Source organism: Leucopleurus acutus (genome assembly GCF_964270905.1).
Source record: "Leucopleurus acutus genome assembly, chromosome: 3".
Lineage (NCBI taxonomy): Eukaryota > Metazoa > Chordata > Mammalia > Artiodactyla > Delphinidae > Leucopleurus > Leucopleurus acutus.
Window position 1 is genome coordinate 98,004,993 of NC_139145.1, and position 18,603 is coordinate 98,023,595.

At 42.1% G+C, this 18,603-nt stretch overlaps 1 protein-coding gene across 1 annotated transcript in view; it reads right to left on the minus strand.

Annotated features, from left to right (window-relative positions):
* Positions 1-6,207, minus strand: part of LNPEP (leucyl and cystinyl aminopeptidase) — a 100,697-nt gene extending 94,490 nt beyond the window's left edge. The window contains exon 1 of the mRNA XM_082837355.1: positions 6,105-6,207. Coding sequence (XP_082693481.1) covers positions 6,105-6,123 — 19 coding nt within the window. The 5' untranslated portion in view covers positions 6,124-6,207. The remainder of the gene's footprint in view (positions 1-6,104) is intronic.
* Between the last annotated feature and the right edge of the window lie 12,396 nt (positions 6,208-18,603).

Genomic DNA, 18,603 nt, shown 5'->3' on the forward strand with positions numbered 1-18,603 from the left:
TGAGGTGATGAATATTCTAACAACTGTTTTAAATCTTATAAAATAACAATTTCAGCTGTGACCCAAAGCCTCCTTAACCACCGGAAAGTTCCTCTATGACACCAAATGACACCTGAGGCAGTTGTCTGGGAAACACTACCACACAGTCCTGGTCATCATTTGCTGTGAGATCCAGGAAGGAAAGGAGCACATCCAACCCACAGAGGTACCAGTTCTCTCAATTCACTTCCCATTCTCCTGTTCTCTCAGCTTATGAAGCTCTCCCTGTAGAACATCAGAAAACCTCCTTAAACACCCTTCCTCCCAGATCTCTGGCTTGGCCTCCCCCAATAGCACCAGAGGTCTGAGAAGACTCTGGACCATCCAATCCCCCAATCTATAGAAGTCCAGACAATTGGCTGGAGTTTTGTTTTGGTGACTTCATTCTTTAACTAAGTGGGAGGAATTCCCAGGAGGACCTTCATTAAGGAAAAGAGCTTCAACGGGTCTTCTACATTTGAACTTGATTCTCCACTGTTTTTTCAAACGCCCTTGGAAGCCTAAATTTTCTTTATTTGGAAAATGAACTGATTTCTAGTTTACATGCAAGGCTGGAATTTTTAAAAAACTGGTTCATTGTTCAACCATAAGCATCAGTAGAAAGGTGAAACAAAACCAGGCAATAAAGAACAGTGACTGCCACCACAATGGTCCCACAAGGTCAACAGCTCAACAGTACTCTGTATTTTTTTTTTTTTTCTTGAAATCTGAAACATTCAGGAAAGTGAACAGTACTAACTTACAAGTAACTATGACTTTTCTGACTAGGAAAGAGAAGCACACAGTATGATTAAACTCATGGCAAATGTTTTCTATCTCCTTCCAGGGCCTCCAAATGCCAGTCTTAACTCATTCATCCCCTCACCTCTCCATTCCTTTTGTCCAACCAGACCCACCTACTTCCCCTTTCCAACCTTGACTCTTATCTTTCAACCTCACACAACAGTGTCCTACTCTCCAAAAGAGACTCATTTCCAAGCCAAAGACTTGCAAGGCTCAATGTATGACCATTTTGAAAATCTCTGCCTATCAGCTTCCTCCTTACCTTAAATCTCTACATAGCTCTCACCTTCATTACTAATTCTCTTAAGTCCCAGTTTTCCCCAAAGATCTTTGGATTCAGAGTCCTACAGGCACTCCCAGGATAATCACAAATGGGTTACAACAATGAGTCAGGTTACAGGGGAATCCTGACCGCTCTTTCATAGACACAGGGACTCTTACTGTCACACTTACTGCACAGAAACACCAGGGCAATGAGCAGCCTTCTCTACAAAGACCACTGGATAAAAAAGGAGCTGTACCACCAAGGGCTCCAAAATTTCCCTCATTCCCATTCCTAGTTTCCAGTGAACACTCTTAAAAGGTACATACCTAGGAATTCAAATTAAAAAAAAAAACAAAAACCTGTTTCTCAGCTTGCTCCAATGATATTAGGGAAAAGTGTAGTGGTATTAGCTCCAACTCCAACCTCCTACAGTTTTTAAGACATGTGGTAGCTAATTAACAGAACATGGCTGCACTGTCCTCCTCATCTCAAGGGCCAAGAACCACAGGCCTGATTTAGCTCCATCCCAACTTCTGGGGTAACTCCGGCTAAACTCCTCTATATCTCAATCTCCTTTTTCACAGAGAGAGTCAAAACGAGGCTGTTTTCTAACAGGAGTGTTACACTTAATCAGTAGAAATGTAAACTTATTGTTGACAGATGTTATATGAACAGGTTATAAAGACAATCCTGTACATTTATTTCATAATTAGAAATCTTCTATATTTTCTTCTTCTGTATTCTATTATTTTCATATTCTTCTATATTCTATTATTTTCATATCAGCATGAAAATAAAACTAGATTATTCCATTTCATTTCTCTTATTGAGGTTAGCATTAACTGATAGCAGGTTTGTGGGGCTTTTTGTAACTGTGCCTAGCAGAAAATCTACTTGTAAACAGGCATTTCAAAAATGGTGTCTGAATTACTGAGGAGGAAATCAACCCTTGCTTATTTTCTATATGATAATTTCCTTATAACCAATCTTTATGGTTCTATCTCTTTCAAGCTGAGCTCTCAAGAATCATTTACAGATAAATGATAATCACTGGTTTTAACTGTTTCTAAAATATGCTGTCTATTTATCTTGTCTCAAGATACTTTTTTGGGGAAGTTGTTATGTAAAGTGAAGAACTCTTCCACCTCTGCTTTCCAGTTAAAAACTGGATTGGTTTCTAGTTACAGCCTCAACCTTATACTATTAAATGATGTTAACATTCAAATCCAGTACACTCCTAGTTCCCTTAACTGAAATAAATATTTAAGACAGAAGGATAAAAGCAGAATTTAACTTATATCCCATCATATAGAGGAACTATTATCTTCCATTTTTAAGGTTTTTTTCTCAATATGGTAAGTTATCACAGAACAAAAGAAAACTGTATATGAACAGAATGTGGTAAGCTCACATTTTTGACAGTTGCTAAAAAAAAATTTTAAAACAAATGCATACCTATAGGATAAATGTTATTTGTAAGATTAAAAAGGTGAAATCACAATTTTATACTGCCTTACAATCCATGAATATCTAATTAGTTGTCCAGACTTCCCATTTTGGAAGTTGGGAAATACTTGCACTTGGATGCCAATCTGAAAACAAAAAAAAATAGTTTTATAAGACAGGAAAGTCCCCCTTGTTTGATTATGCACCAGGCTGTAGTACTAAAGTGATTACTGGGGGCTTTGGGGAAAAAAAACTGTTTAAATTATGTTTTCAGTGCTGGAGCTTCAAAATGTCATCCTTTTCCACCCTCTGAAGATTTACTTTGGGCCATACCACAAACTAGAAAGCATTTAAAGATACACACACACATATACACATAAATACATACATATGGAATTTGCTTATCTAGTAAACTTCTCAAAAGCTCCCTTCTGGTGAATACTTCTAGTATGCTCAAAATGAAGTACAGATTCCTAGACCCAACCTCAGACCTCCTCAATCAGACTCTGAGGGTGAGCTCTGTATTTCCATTCCTTAACATAAATTTAAATTATTCTAAAATACCCCAACACTGCATGCAAATGAGAACAAATAAAACTAGGTGGTCATCAAATAATTACTTGCCCTAATCTAGTACATCTATCAAAAGACCTCTAGAGTTGCTATCTATTTTTTGTTTGTTTTTTGGTAATATATCAATCACTGCTCCCTAACAGTTTCACTTCTACCTGCCTAACAGAACATAACAGTTACTACCAAACCAATCTTGAGTACTAGTCCAGCACATTTCTCTCCCCATAAAAAAAGCACCAAAGATCCAAAGCCAGACTGGATATCTAGTCTTCAGCATAATAGTCACGAGTCCCCACCAAGGGCAAGACCAAAAATATCTCCTGAGCCAAATGGAAATTCTTGGCAATAAGGTGCCTCCTAGTAAGCCCTTTCTGGAGATGTGCATATTAAATGGATTACAGCAGTGTGTTACCTCGACAGGTTAACATAGGACAGTCATCAAATAAATCCATTATCAGCAGGCAGAGAGCAGGGTCCAAGAAAAATGAGCCATACCTGAAGCAACTTTTGACAGAAAACACGGAAAGTAGAAAAAGCCTTACTGGAACAGATGAGTACTGAAAACCAAATTAGCAAAACAAACTGAATTTGCCTCCTTTACAAATTTACCTTTTCAGGCGGTGAAATCATTGACAAGATTTTAACTGAAAGATACGTGGGTCCCAAATTACTGAAACTTTTTTGTTAAGCTCTCACACCTCTCTCCATATACAGGGATATATGAGAAAATGTAAGTGGTGACTATTTTATTGAAAGAGAATAAATGTGTAACAAAAGCCCACACCAAACTTGATAAACCCTGCAATAATAAATTCTATGGGTAATGGAATACTCTGCACCAGAACACCCAGACCTATGGGAGAATTAGATGTACCTATTCTTTGTACTCAAAAGGATTAAGTACAAAGATAAACATACTTTACACTATACCCTGTCCTGTTTGAAGACACTAGAAAATTCTACAGTTATTCTTCAAAAGTTCTGAAATAAATAATGAGTCCACCTTAAACGTGAAAAGCGCCTCAAATTGCTAGGACCTAATTTCTTGTTGACTTTAGTTGTTGTAGTTTCTATTCTCCTTGTTAAAGGACGCTAGATAATGAGTGATTAATACATTAACTAAAATGATGCATTGCTAAACTGTCTCCAGCACAGACTCTGAAAAATCTGGAAGGTAGACAGGAAAGGATTAGAAATCCAATTTCCTACATGAAAGTTGAAGCATTGCTTCTTTTTTTGTTCTCCTCTCTGGGGCTTTTCCACTGCCCTCCCAAATGTGACAATTTGCAAATATTCACATCTAGAGGAGCATACGCTAAAACTATTCTAAGATGGGAGAAAACACCCCAATTTTAAGACTTGAGAATGTACTTTAATTCTGTAGGCACAGGTTCACCAAATCAGCTAGCAAAATCTTGACCAACTGGGTGACTCAGCCTTGCTGTGAGGTTTTTTTTTTTTAATTTATTGGAAACTTCTTGTTTAAAACCCCACAAACATGGAATCTCCAAGCTTTATACCTAGAACGAAGAAAAAGCCTTGGAATACTCATTGGAAGGGATTTAAGGATTTGTATTAAACATATTCTATACCAAAGTACTAGATAGTCTCTAAGCTTCCTTTCAGCTCAAATCTTCCTTATTTTTCTTAGTAACTTTACCAGACTATCCTTAGAGCTTTAGTAATTACAAATAGAACCTGAATGAGAAAGAAAATTCAGAATTAAAGTTGTCATCATTAAGCCTAATTAAACAGGCAGGAAGATGGCAGTAGAATAAAGCATTCTGAATTAGGGACAGGGAGAATTACGAGTAGTTCGCAGTCCCATCAATGAAACACCGCATACAACAAAGTCTGGCTAGGGTTTAGGACATACTGGACAACGTTTCTGTCTCCTGGGTGGCAAAAGACCCACCCAAACAGGGATAGATTTTGTCTTCTATTAATGCGACAAACTACTGATATCTATCTTAAGTAACCAACCACCCGCAGGAAAACACATGTCAACTAGAAAGATGACTCTCATTTTAGTGTGAATTCTCCCTTACTGGCAGTTTTCCTACTTTCTATCCCAAAAGGGAATCCATATACTCAACGCCGCAAACTGTAAGACATCTCACCCCAACACTGTGACTCTGGCACTTCTGGTCCAAACAAAAGCCATCGTTTTAAGTAGGGTGGGATTTGTTCGCTCCATTCAGTAAAGGGCTGTGGCTGTTAGCAGAACATCCTGCAGGCTCCTGCTTTGACACTTGCCTCAAGTCACACTGTGCAATCACCGTGACGGATCCTTGATATTTAATGAGTCTTCGACTGAAAAACTGACATTCTCGGGAGCCAGGGAAACGAGGCTTGAACGCCCTGCGGAGTGCGTCCGAAACAGACGGGAGGGTGGCAATGCCGGCAGGAACCTCCTCGGCACTCAGCAGGGGTGATCAAGTCTTTCCACAAGTTTCTCTTCCTTCCACTAAATTAACCTGCCAAGCCCCCACCCCGTCCTATTAGGAAAAGTCACACCAGCAACTCGCTGAAGGACGGGGGGGGGACAGCTCCCAGCGCGCCACAGAAGTTGGGTTTGGTCGCGGTTTAACCCTTCCTGCCCCAGAGCCATGGCCGACACCCCCTTCACCCGGGGCAAACCCAGGCTGCCAACTTTCCCGCTGCCCCCTCCTCTGCGCACAGCAGCCCAAACTTTGCTGTTCGTCCACCTGGGCGCGCAGCGGAGCGTGGGGTCTGGCCGTACCCGACACCGCCCCCACCCGGGGCAGGCGGTGGCGCTGACCTTCACGCCAGCCCCCTGCCAGCGACCGCTGCCGCCCGCCCCCTCCCCCGAGCCTCGAACTGCCTCCCGCGGTCCCCTTCCACCGCCCCCAAACGCTCGCGGGAAAACCGCGGCGGGGTCGACTGCAGCTCGACCTCTCGTGTCACGACTGCCCACGACCCTCTGGGCCCCAGAGAGCACCGGTCCCGGCCCTGGCTCCTCTGGCCGCCCACTCACCATCCGTGAAGGGATCCATTTTTCCCCCGCCGCGGCTCCTTTCAGCCGGAGAGCCCAAGCTTCCTACTCCAAGAGCTGAAGCGGCCCTGCCGACTGAGCATGCCCAGCGCGGCGCCGAGGGCTGTCGGGGAGGTGCCGCGAGGGGCGGCGCCGCTCCGCCCACTCTGAGATCCGCCGCTCCGGGTTTTCGCTACAGCTGCAGAAAGAGCGAGGGAAACTAGAGGAAAAAGCACCACACAGGCCTTGGCTGCCTCCTAGGAGAGGAGCTGGAGGAGCGGGTTAGATCTGGGGGCGGGTCCATGGGCGTGGCCGGAGCAAGCCTCGCCCCTGGCAGAAAGGCCGGTGGCTCTGTCTCGTCCAGTGCTCAGAACAGCGGTCAGTCATCAAGCAAATGTGATGGCCAGTTGCGTCCGGCCGGGCCGGGCCCTAGACGCCAGGAACCCGGCACCGCGCCGGTAAAACACGGTCATTGCCCCGTGGAGCAGACATTCCAGAGACAGACAATAAACTAACACAAGACACATGAGGCTGAAATAAATGCCCCGTTGAGCATTAAATTAGGGTGATGTGATGGAGAACGAGTGGGTCACTAATTCGGATGTCTTGGTGAGGAGAAGCCTGGCTGGGAGGTGCCACTGTAGCCGAGATCTGAAGGCAGAGTAGGAGGCTGCGGGCGAAGGTCGCTCCCCTGACAGCGAAGCTTCGCTTTCCCTGGGGAGTCCGACTCCGGGAAGCTCACTCCGCCAAGGCTCGAGGGAGCACACACTGTGGGTCGTGTCTGTAGGGCTGCGCGCTCACAGCACAGTGGTCCCAAGCGTTCGGTGGCCTGGAGACTGAAGGGAGGCGGGGACCCCAGCGGAGCAGAGAGCACCCGGGGTCCTGTCCTCGGGCTGGCGGTTCGGGGCGCGGCCTCTACGTGCAGGCGGATCACAAAATTCGGCACTGGATCCGCCGGGGCCGCGGGCGCCGCAGGATGTGGGCAGAAGGCAGCCCAGCCGAGCCTTAAATCAACACCTGCGGCTCCCCGGGGTGCCGCCGCTGCGGCCCGCGGCCAGGCCAGGCAGAGCTAGGCCGGAGAAGTGGAAACTCTCTTGGTCGCCCCCGCCGCACAGCACTCGCTCTCTAGCCTCCAGACCCCAGCCCCAATTGTTTACAGTGGCAAACCCGGGCAGGCACAGCGAACCTTCGGGATGAAATAACCAGGGGCCCCGTGAGTCCCGGGAGGCTCGGCGGGGCGCTGCTTCTTCATCCCTTGCTCAGCGTGCGCATCGCCGCCACGCTGCGGAGTTCGCAGCCCTCCCAGAGTGCTGCCACCGCCAACTGTCCCTCTTCCCTCCTCCCCTAGCACAACCCTGGCCCCAGCAGCAACTTGGCTCCCGCGATGCCTCACTGCGCCTGCCAACTGTCACACGCTCCTCCGAGGCTGTCAACGGCAGGGCGTCGGGTGCAAACACGTGGAGGCGAGCGCAAACTGCCCGGGCAAACAGGGATGCCCGCGGTGCTGTTTGACCCGCGTGGGGATTAGAAATTAGGTTTCAAAGAAGTAAAATCGAAGTGCAATATTGTATTTTGCAATGTTGTATTTTTAAGTGTCGATTGTATTAAATCACCCACTTCCGCTTTAAAACCTCCAGTGGATACCGATCACTTAGAATAAAAGCGAAACTCTTAACTCTGGGACCTTATCTCCTACACGTGTTCAGGATACTTTGTCTACAGAGGCCTTCTGGCTGTTAGTCACCAAGTTACATCCAATCATTCCTGTTGCATGTTCCTCGTGCAAGAATTGTTCCTTCTGCCTGGTACCTTACCTGGCAGTTCCTTCTTGTCTTTAAGGTCTCAACTCAAATGTTATCTATGCAGAGAGCTCTTCCCTGACCACACAATCAAAAATAGGTCCACACATGGTCTACTCTAAAAAGACTGAGCCCTGCTTTAATACCTTCACAACAGTCATCGCTGTCTAAAATAATGTTTTTGTTTGTTCTTTCATTATTATCAATCTCCCTCTCAAGAATGCAAGCTCCACGAAGCCAGGGTCATCACCTTCATAAAGGGCTGTATCCTAATCCCTAGATAAGTATGCAATAAATAATTTGTGAATGGATGCAATGGTATTTTAAGTTCTAGTTGACGTGCAACGTTGAAAACCCTTCCAGAGAACATTTCTGTATTGAGTGGTGTGTTTGTGATCAGTACAGAGAAGGTGTCTATATCATATGATACCTCAAAGCTGCTCTCTTCCCATTGTGTTAAAGATAATCAGAGCCTTTAGGCTGCCTCCTCAATGCCCCCCTCCCAAATTCAGAACCAAAAATAGGAAGTGAACCACAGGGGCTGGTACATAAGTGTTCAAATATTATATAGTATATGCAGTGCTGGATTTTGTTAAAAGGACCCCACACATTGTATTGCTTAGATAAGAGGCTCTTACCTATATTTTAGGTCATGTCATGTTCCTTTGGAGTTATTTTTGCAATCAAAGCACTTAGTATCAGAGATATTTAAAACTCCACAGCTTGTTAAATCCCCTCACCTCACCTCACCTGTAAGCTATAGTCTATCATGCTTTTAAGTGTGAAACACGTTACCTTGTGTTTGGTCTTAAATACTTCAGTTCTACAGAGACTTGTAAAAAGACTTCACCATTGCACTAGCATATATAGGTGGATCATCATGTCTTTTGAGATTTCTATGGCATAGAGACAAATAACTTCTTTATCCTCCCTTTGCCCACCTCTTGCCTCCCATCCCTCCTGTTCCTACACACACACACACACAAATACATTAAGGACCATTTAAAGGCTTGTGGGTTGGTACCAGGGGTAAAAAGAGGAAAGAAAATCAAAATGTTTCAGAATCCTACCTACCCTCGAAAGAGTGAAAGTGAATTTTGTTTTGTTTGATTCTGGGTTTTTATTTTTTGGATACCATTTTACATTTCACTTCATAAAGCCTTTTTGAGGGAACACAATTTCACGAATTCACTACTGAAACCCATTATGTTTCAGTCTTTAACCTCCTCCTACCCTCCCACACAGAACTTCCTTTTTATTTAAGGGCATAATACTTTAAATTATTATGAAATAACTATTTACTATCAGAGGAGATAGTGTGACATTATCTACTATACTCATTTACTATTTTCAGAATCTTTGATGTCTACCATTTACCATTTGAAAACCAAAAATTTGGAGGACTAATTATCATATATAATAAATAGCATGAAAGGAAGATATGAGCTCCTTGAATAACAAACAGCATTTATTTATAAAGGAGCAACAAACGTGCTAATCAGTGAAAACAGGAATTTTTTTTCATCAAAATAAAGCACTTCCTATACTATGGATCAGCTAACCCAGACTTCATTTAACAGAGAAGGGAATAGAAGTCTAAGAGGTTAGAAGATTTACTCACAGTCCAGTGGCAGACAAACTAGAACTCAGGTGGTCTGTGTTCTAAACCAGAGCTCTGGAGTTTCCTGTTTCTTCCCTATTCCCACAGGGAAATTAAGGTCAATGACAATAATCCATGGGAGGGATATGAAATAGAGAAATATAGCTAACTTCAGGCTACTGGACTGCTATTTCATCATTCAATTGATATTCCAATATAATTTACTGAGTTCCATGTCACATTTAGGTGTAGCATTATTAAATATGCTTTCTAATTATTTTGAAATAAATAATTAAAAATACATTGATTCAGTGTACACGTTTGAAAATGATATTTGTTCAACACTCTTGAATAAATGGTGGATGCAGCTCACTGCCAGGACACAGATGACCACCATGGGGTTTCCAGCCACTTCAAGGACTGGAGGGGTCAGTATCTCATCACTCCTGTAATATTTGCAGCACACATGCTCTGCATCAATTACGATGCTTGAAATTGTATCAAATTAAGAAATGCTTAGAGCACAGAGGAAAGCAGAATAATTCTCCAACAGAGTTCTGGTATAGCTTAGACTTTAGCAAAAAGATTCAGCCAAATGAAGTGAAAGGTTATCAGGAAGGAGCAGTTATATACTAGCTCAGATGCTTTGGACTACAAAACCAAAATGCTGAATTAAACTAGTTGGAACAATATGCAAATTTACCATCTCACATAACAAGTGCAGAGGTAAGGCCGTCCCCAGTCAGAGCTCCCCAATCTCATAAAAATCCAGCTTCTCCCTCTGTGTTCTCTCTGAGCAGTTTTCTGAAAGTCTGAGGACCGTGTAGTCAACAAGGTGGCTGTGTCAGGGAAGAAAGAACCTTTTCTTTGATGTCTCTTTCTTAAGAGCAAGGAAACTTTTCTCAGAAACACCCTACTAGAACTCTTCTTAGGTTTCACTGGCCAAAACTGTAAGCCAGTCCCTGGAAATGAAAATGCGGTTCCTGTGATTGGTGTCTTAGACAAAGCAGAGTCAAGGATCACTTCCCTTATTTCATCTGGGGGAACAAGGGAGCACTTGGACAAAATCATTTTTATTATTCAGAACGGAAAAGGGGTTAAGCAACCAAAATGTTAGGTAGGTCCACTTAATGTTATGAATACTGATATATTTTAATAATATTTTGATAATTTTTTCAAAACCCTAAGACTCTTGTACAGGAAATGTAAAGACAGAGCCCAATTCAATGTAATTTTTCATATGATTGATCAATATAACTAGGATTACAAACCTAGAAATGATATATTATTCAATCTTGAATTTTGAACTGAAAGTAACTACCAAAATGGAAAAATATCTTAGGCATTTGTATTAGTTTGCTAGGGTTGCTATAAAAAAAATACCATAATCTGAGTGACTTAAAAAATAGAAAGCTGTTGTCTCATAGTTCTGGAAGTTGGAAGCCCAAGATCAAGGTGTCAGTGGGGCCATGTTCCCTCTGAAGGCACCAGGGAAAGATATGTTCCAGGCAGGCCTCTCTTCTAGTTTCTGGTAGTTCCTTGACTTGTGACAGCATAACTCCAGTCTTCACAAGGCATTCTCCCTGTGTGCATGTCTGTGTCCATATTTCCCCTTTTAATAAGGATACTAGTCAGATTGAAGCAGGGGTCCATCCTGCTCCAATATGACCTCATCTTAACTAATTACATTTCCAACCATATTTCCAAATAACATCACATTCTGAGGTACTGGGGGTTATGATTTCAACATATGAATTTTGAGGGGACACAATTCAGCTCATTATAACAGCATGTATATAATGGAAATAAAGAAGACAAAGTTGAAGAAAAATTTGGTTTCCAAGGACAGCATCAAGAAGTGAAAAGACAACCCAAAGAATGGGAGAAAATATTTGCAAATCATATACCTCACAAGGGACTTGTATCTAGAATATATAAACAACTCTTACGACTCAGTAATAAAAGACAAATAATCCAGGGCTTCCCTGGTGGCGCAGTGGTTGAGAGTCTGCCTGTCAATGCAGGGGACACGGGTTCGTGCCCCGGTCCCGGAAGATCCCACATGCCTCGGAGCGTCTGGGCCCGTGAGCCATGGCCGCTGAGCCTGCGCGTTCGGAGCCTGTTCTCCGCAACGGGAGAGGCCACAACGGTGAGAGGCCCGCGTACCACAAAAAAAAAAAAAAAAAAAAAAAGACAAATAATCCAATTAAAAATGGGCAAAAGATCTGAATAAACATTTCTCCAAAGAAGATATACAAGTGGCCAATAAACACATGAAAAGATATTCAATATTACTAGCCATGAAACAAATGCAAATCAAAACCACAGTTAAGATACCACTTCATGGTCTGGCTAGGCATAGGCATAGTATGGCTAGAATCAAAGAGCCAGATAATAATAAATGTTGACAAAGATGTAGAGAAATTGGAACCTTCACACACTGCTGGTGGAGATGAGGCAGCTGTGTTGAAAAATAGTCTGGCATTTCCTCCAAAGATTAAACATAGAGTTGCCATATGATCCAGCAATTTCATTTCTAGGTGTGTACCCAAAAGAATTGAAAATTTATGTTCACACAAAAACTGGTACATGAATGGTCATAGGAGAGTTATTCAAAATAGCCAAAAAGTATAAACAATCCAAATGTTCAACAAAGAAGTCAGTTACAGAAGATCATATATTGTATTATTTGATGTTTTCGAAATGTCCAGACTAGGCAAATCTATAGAAACAGAAAGTAGATTAGTGGTTGCCTAAGAATGAAGGGAGGGAGGAATGGGAAGTGATTGCTAATGGGTACAGATTCCTTGTGGGGAGGTGAAAATGTTCTAAAATTGACCATGTTGATAGGTGCACAGCTTTGTAAATATACTAAAAACCATTGTCTCTGACTGGGGCAAGTTGCTTAACCTCCCTGGGTTTCCTTTTCTCCTTTGCAAACTAAGGACAGCTACCACCCTCTTAAGATTATTGTGAGGATAAGATGAACTAACACACCAAAAATGCTTTCAGCAGAGACTGGCACAAAATAAGCACTAAAGAGGTATTTGCTATTACTATTAAATGTGAATTGTAAACCTTTAATTCCATGTAGATTGCATGCAAAAGAAGATTAGACACACAAAGTATAATGAGAGAGCAAACAAATTTGTATAATGCTGACTTATTTTAACCTGATAATTTAAAATAATGGGGTCCTGAGGAAACCAAGTTTTTGGTATCGAGTTTATATCTGTCCTGCATCAGAAGGAGCCTCGCTAGGCCAGCAAATGGCAGAGATGGTGGGCCCTGCTCCAGCTGTGAAAACCAACCACAGACCCTCTTTAATAAAAGTCAGAGGATATAAAAACTATTTTTAGAAATGATCTCTAGCTGGAATTTTTGATTGACTTATTCTTTCTAGGGAGATGTTTACACTCCTGAAGATACTGATTCAGTTTTCATTTTCCTTTATTTCTTACAGCTATGCTGAAATAGAGCGTGGTTAAGGTTCATTCCTATAAAATGTGTCCTTCAGATTTTTGTGTGTTTTTGAGCATGAGAAGGTCCTGTAATGTTTATGCAGAAAATTACACTTGACTGTAATTCTTGACTGACTCTAGGCTGGCTCAGATGCTTTCTTCCTCCCTCTGGCTGATAGCTGCCAGCACAGGCTGTCAGTCAGTCAGCAACGGTTGTGGAGTGCCCATGGTGCCCAGAGACCAAAGAGAACTGAAAACAAAACAGGAGCTAAAGTTTTGCTTTTAAGGCTTTACAATACACAGGGCCAGTTAAGACCAGCACACAGGATATATACATAATGCATAATACATGAGGCCGAACTATACAATCATGGTCTAGCAGGACCATCTGATGCAAAATTGCCAAGTAGGCTTGTCTCTGAGTTCTCCGATGTCCCATTTTCTATTTTCCTTCCTCACTTCAAGGTGCTGCTTCACACAGTCAATACATATTTATCAAATGCCATCTGTATATAATACCCATAAATAAGAGAAACTGCCCTACAGAGCTTCCTACCCAACCAGTCCTTTCTGGGGTATTGCCTTCATTCCAGAATCCACTCCCCCAGTCCTCTCTTCCAGCTTCAGGGTCTTCTCTCCTTAAGGCCCTTTTGTCAGCTAGCTGTAAAGAAATATTAATTAAAAAAAACAAAGTCCGTCTTCCCTGGTGGCGCAGTGGTTGGGAGTCCGCCTGCCGATGCAGGGGACACGGGTTCGTGCCCCTGTCTGGGAAGATCCCACATGCCACGGAGCGGCTGGGCCCGTGGGCCATGGCCGCTGAACCTGCGCGTCCGGAGCCTATGCTCTGCAACGGGAGAGGCCACGACAGTGAGAGGTCCGCGTACTGCAAAAAAAAAAAAAAAAAAAAAAAAGTCACACTAAAGCATGAGTTAAAGCTTAATATTTTAACTTTTATTAACCCAAAGGAATGAATCTGTAATGGTGGAATTACAGAAGAAAAGGCTGCTGGATAAAGGGAGATGTATTTTGGAAAAAAAATCCATGAATTTCCTTTTTTAGGCAGCACTTTTTAGATTTGGCTTTGCAAGGCCAACACTGCAGGTGTTATTTCTTTCTGGATTCTCAGTGAGACCTGGTAGCCCACAGTCAGTATACTCCCTTGGACTTCAACTCTAAACACCTAGGCTTCCCAAAGAAATAGTTAACTGAAAGTAGGAGAATAATAAGCTTTTCCTACCTGGTAACGGCATTTCTACAATATAGAACATTATTATTATTATTATTATTATTTTGCGGTACGCGGGCCTCTCACTGTTGTGGCCTCTCCCGTTGTGGAGCACAGGCTCCAGATGCGCAGGCTCAGCGGCCATGGCTCACAGGCCCAGCCACTCTGCGGCATGTGGGATCTTCCCGGACCGGGGCACAAACCCGTGTCCCCTGCATCGGCAGGCGGACTCCCAACCACTGCGCCACCAGGGAAGCCCAGAACATTATTTTTATAAATTTATTTATTTTATTTATTTATTTTTGGCTGTGTTGGGTCTTCATTGCAGTGTGAGGGCTTCTCATTGTGGTGGCTTCTCTTGTTGCAGAGCTCGAGCTCTAGGCGCACGGGTTTCAGTAGCTGTGGCTCGTGAGCTCTAGAGCGCAGGCTCAGTAGTTGTGGTGCACAGGCTTAGTTGCTCCGTTGCATGTGGGATCTTCCCGGATCAGGGCTCGAACCCGTGTCCCCTGCATTGGCAGGCGGATTCTTAACCACTGCACCACCAGGGAAGCCCAGAACATTATTTTTAAAACAGTGCTTTGATCAGTAGTGTCAAAACTATTATCTATAACTAAGGAACAACTTAGAATTAAAAAATACAAAACTGTAAATGCTACCCAGCCTCTCTCATTAACCAACAACTTATTGTTTCTTTTTTATTTTTCATTTTATTTATTTATTTTTGACTGCATTGGGTCTTCGTTGCTGCACGCAGGCTTTCTCTAGTTGCGGGGAGCGGGGTCTACTCTTGGGTGTGTTGCACGGGCTTCTCATTGCGGTGGCTTCTCTTGTTGCAGAGCATGGGCTCTAGGCATGTGGGCTTCAGTAGTTGTGGCTCGTGGGCTCTAGAGCACCAGCTCAGTAGCTGTGGCGCACAGGCTTAGTTGCTCCGTGGCATGTGGGATCTTTCCGGACCAGGGCTCGAACCCACGTCCCCTGAAGTGGCAGGAGGATTCTTAGCCACTGTGCCACCAAGGAAGTCCTATTCATTGTTTCTTAAGTGACCTAATTCAGCCCCCCGAGTGTGAGTTAAATTAACTCACTCAGGACATAGGGTCTGACTCCTATGGATTCTGTCTGGATCACATAGGTTGTGCATACTTATTTCAGACCAGATCTTTTCTTTAATCCTTATCAGCTGACATATCTCTACCTGTTTACCCCCTCACCAGCTAAAATACTCTGTTCGTCCTTCTAAGATTTCTGCTATTACTCTTTGACTCTACATCTGGAGGTATGAATAGAAAGAAAATAAGGGCTTCCCTGGTGGTGCAGTGGTTAAGAATCCACCTACCAATGCAGGGGACACGGGTTTGAGCCCTGGTCCAGGAAGATTCCATGTGCTGCGGAGCAACTAAGCCCATGCCCACAACTACTGAGCCTGCGCTCTAGAGTTCGCGAGCTACAACTACTGAGCCCACGTGCCACAACTACTGAAGCCCGCGCACCTAGAGCCCGAGCTCCGCAGCAAGAGAAACCACTGCAATGAGAAACCCGCGCACCGCAAAGAAGAGTAGCCCCTGCTTGGGGCCACTACAGAAAGCCCACGCTCAGTAACGAAGACCCAATGCGGCCAAAATATAAATAAATAAATAAATAAAATTAAAAAAAAATAAAAGCAAGAAAATAAAATTACCTATCAGCAGCCTTATACCATGGAGACAACTGTTTCTCTTTTAGAAAAAGTTCCCCCATCCCCTTCCCCACCTCTTTCCATATTTAAGTTTTTAGAATGTTCTATTTATCCTTATTCCAACTCCAACTCAAAATATTAGAAGTGAGTTAGGATTTCCAAACTTACTAGTTTATTAGAAAACAGTTTTTAAAGGCGAGTACAGTTCTAAAACTGAAAAATAATGTCCTTTGTATCTTTTAAGTCTTTTCACAGACAATTTGCTCTGCCTACTTTAAAATGAGGTTTGTAATTATAACAGAGGTATTGTTTGGATGACTAGAGGAACATGCTGGGTGGTATTAACATGGGAACTCCTTACAGAGGCAGGAACCTGAAACATTGTATTGAAAGAAAGAAATATGGTATAATTCAACAGCGGAAGGCATGAACTTTGAAGTGTGGGAAATCATGTGTGTAAATACCTAAAGATGAGAATTAATGAGTCATAGACTGAGAATAGAAAACTGGTTACTCAACCTTATCTGGGAGTATGGTAGAAGATGAGGACTTCGGGGGAAAGGAGAACACATTAGCAAAAGATCTTGAAGTTATGGTTGAAGTTAAGTTTGAAGAAGTGACTGAGGTATAGAAAGGTTTTTCTATCTTGTTAAGTCTGCATTTCTCAGACTTTCTAACCATTTCTCTTTATGAATATTGGAAAAATTTTCCTGATTTAAATCCTGAACAAATGGTCTGTTTATACTGCTAACTTCTTAAGTATGATACAGTATTAGGCACCCACGACTTTATTTCTGAGAAATCAATACTACACAGTCAATACCACCAACCAGTTTCCATCCTAAGGAGCCTCTATGTAAAAGTGTTCTGCATTTGCATATTGGAAAATAAATTATTATGGTTTCTGGGAATATGCTGGAGTAGGTACCCTAACCTTCTTGCTAAAAATAACTAAAAATGTAGAATGAAATATATTTTTAAATTATTTTAATGCATTCGTGACCTGAAAAGTTAGTAAGGAATAGTCATGGATAAAAAACTAAGTGAAAGCAGGAAACCTGAGGGGTCAGCAGAAGGCTGAAGTCAATGTTCTCCTTGACGGCATCTGAAGCTTAGTTTTTAAGCCTTTGAGAGCAGAGGGGACAGAGGACAAAGCCTGGGCCTGCCTGAGGTGGGGACATAATAGAAAACAAAATTCAGGTATAGTCTGTTATAAACGACTCATATGAAACTAAAGAATACAGAAAAATTCAAAGTAACAGGGTACAAAAAGATGTATCAAGCAAATACTGAATCAAAAGAAAGCAGTGACATAGTTTTGTAAGTATCTGGAGAAATTGTACCTTACTATGAAAAAGGATTACTAGATACAAGAGATTAATATTTGATACTGACAAGTAAGAATATAGGGGTAAGAAGAAAGTGAATTAACACTGCTTTTCAGAAAAATAATCTGACACTTAAAATATTAGATTATGTAAAATACACATACGCTTCAACCCAGCAAATCCACTTCTTTCATAATCCTTTTCACCCTTTCTTCCTTATGATTTGGAAACATGACTTTGATGAGATTAAGGTTTTAGGAAGCAGACAATATAATAAATTGTTGATTTAAAGTCTGTAAATGTAATTATGTGTTGAATGAAAAATAGTGACATAGTTGAATGGAAATAAGGTCATAATGAATTTAGGTAAAGAGGTATTTGTTGCAGAGTAAAAATGTGGCCATTATAAACAACCTTGTGTTTGGTAGACATTAATGTTTTAGTAGAAAACTAGATCCCGTGACTATTTAGAGGCCTTCCTTGCATTTTGGAATGGAATAAACCCCTCCTCCCCCCCCAAAAAAATTCCAAAAAACAAAACCAAGAAAAACCCTAGGAACTTCCCTCAGAAAATTAGGATGTCTCCTAGTAGGTCCTGGCCAGGCTTGCTTCTCTGGAACCTCAAATAGACCCAATGACATAGCAAAGAATGAAATGCAGAAGTATGAACATGAAGTAGCACAAGAAATTCCTGTCATGGTAGTAAGCTGGACTCTTGAGGGCTGAAGGGCCTAGTCTCCCTGACACAAACCCTAAAGAGGGAGCAAGTCATTGCTCTGGGCTCCCCTGATCTGGAAGGTTTCTCATTCTGAGTGGGCTCTGGAAACCACAAAATTTTCCCTGTGCCTCTGTGGGGAATCAGGGAAGCATGGAGAAGTTGTATCAACTCACATTCCATCATTATTCATGATATTGTATATAACGTTTTTACAACTTGTTTATTCATTCAAGGTAAAAGAAAGTAAAACCAACTTGAGCCAAACCCTAGTTTGTTTTGGGGGTCTGGCATCCACCATAAAGGTTTTGAAATACCACACTAATAAGTACATTTCTTTTAAAAAAACTCTTTATTCGTTAAAACATTATTGGCACAGTACTTCTCATGTTCATTCTCATCAAATAATAAAATTTTCACTTTCTGTACTCAATTCTTAAGAATCTGAGAGATTAAAAATGTATTTAAATAAAGACTTAAAAGGAAGAGGATTAAAAACTTGGAAATTTATGGTAGATGAATTACTACACAAGAGAAAGTACTTTTCTTATTCATGGAAATGTTGATGGCACAATTCTACTGCAACTCATACATATTTACTGCTTAATTTACATACTATCTTGGTGGAAAAATAGTATTCTTTACTCTTTCAGTTTCCTTATGCTACAGTACATATAATTCTAGAGTGATATCACTTAGGTG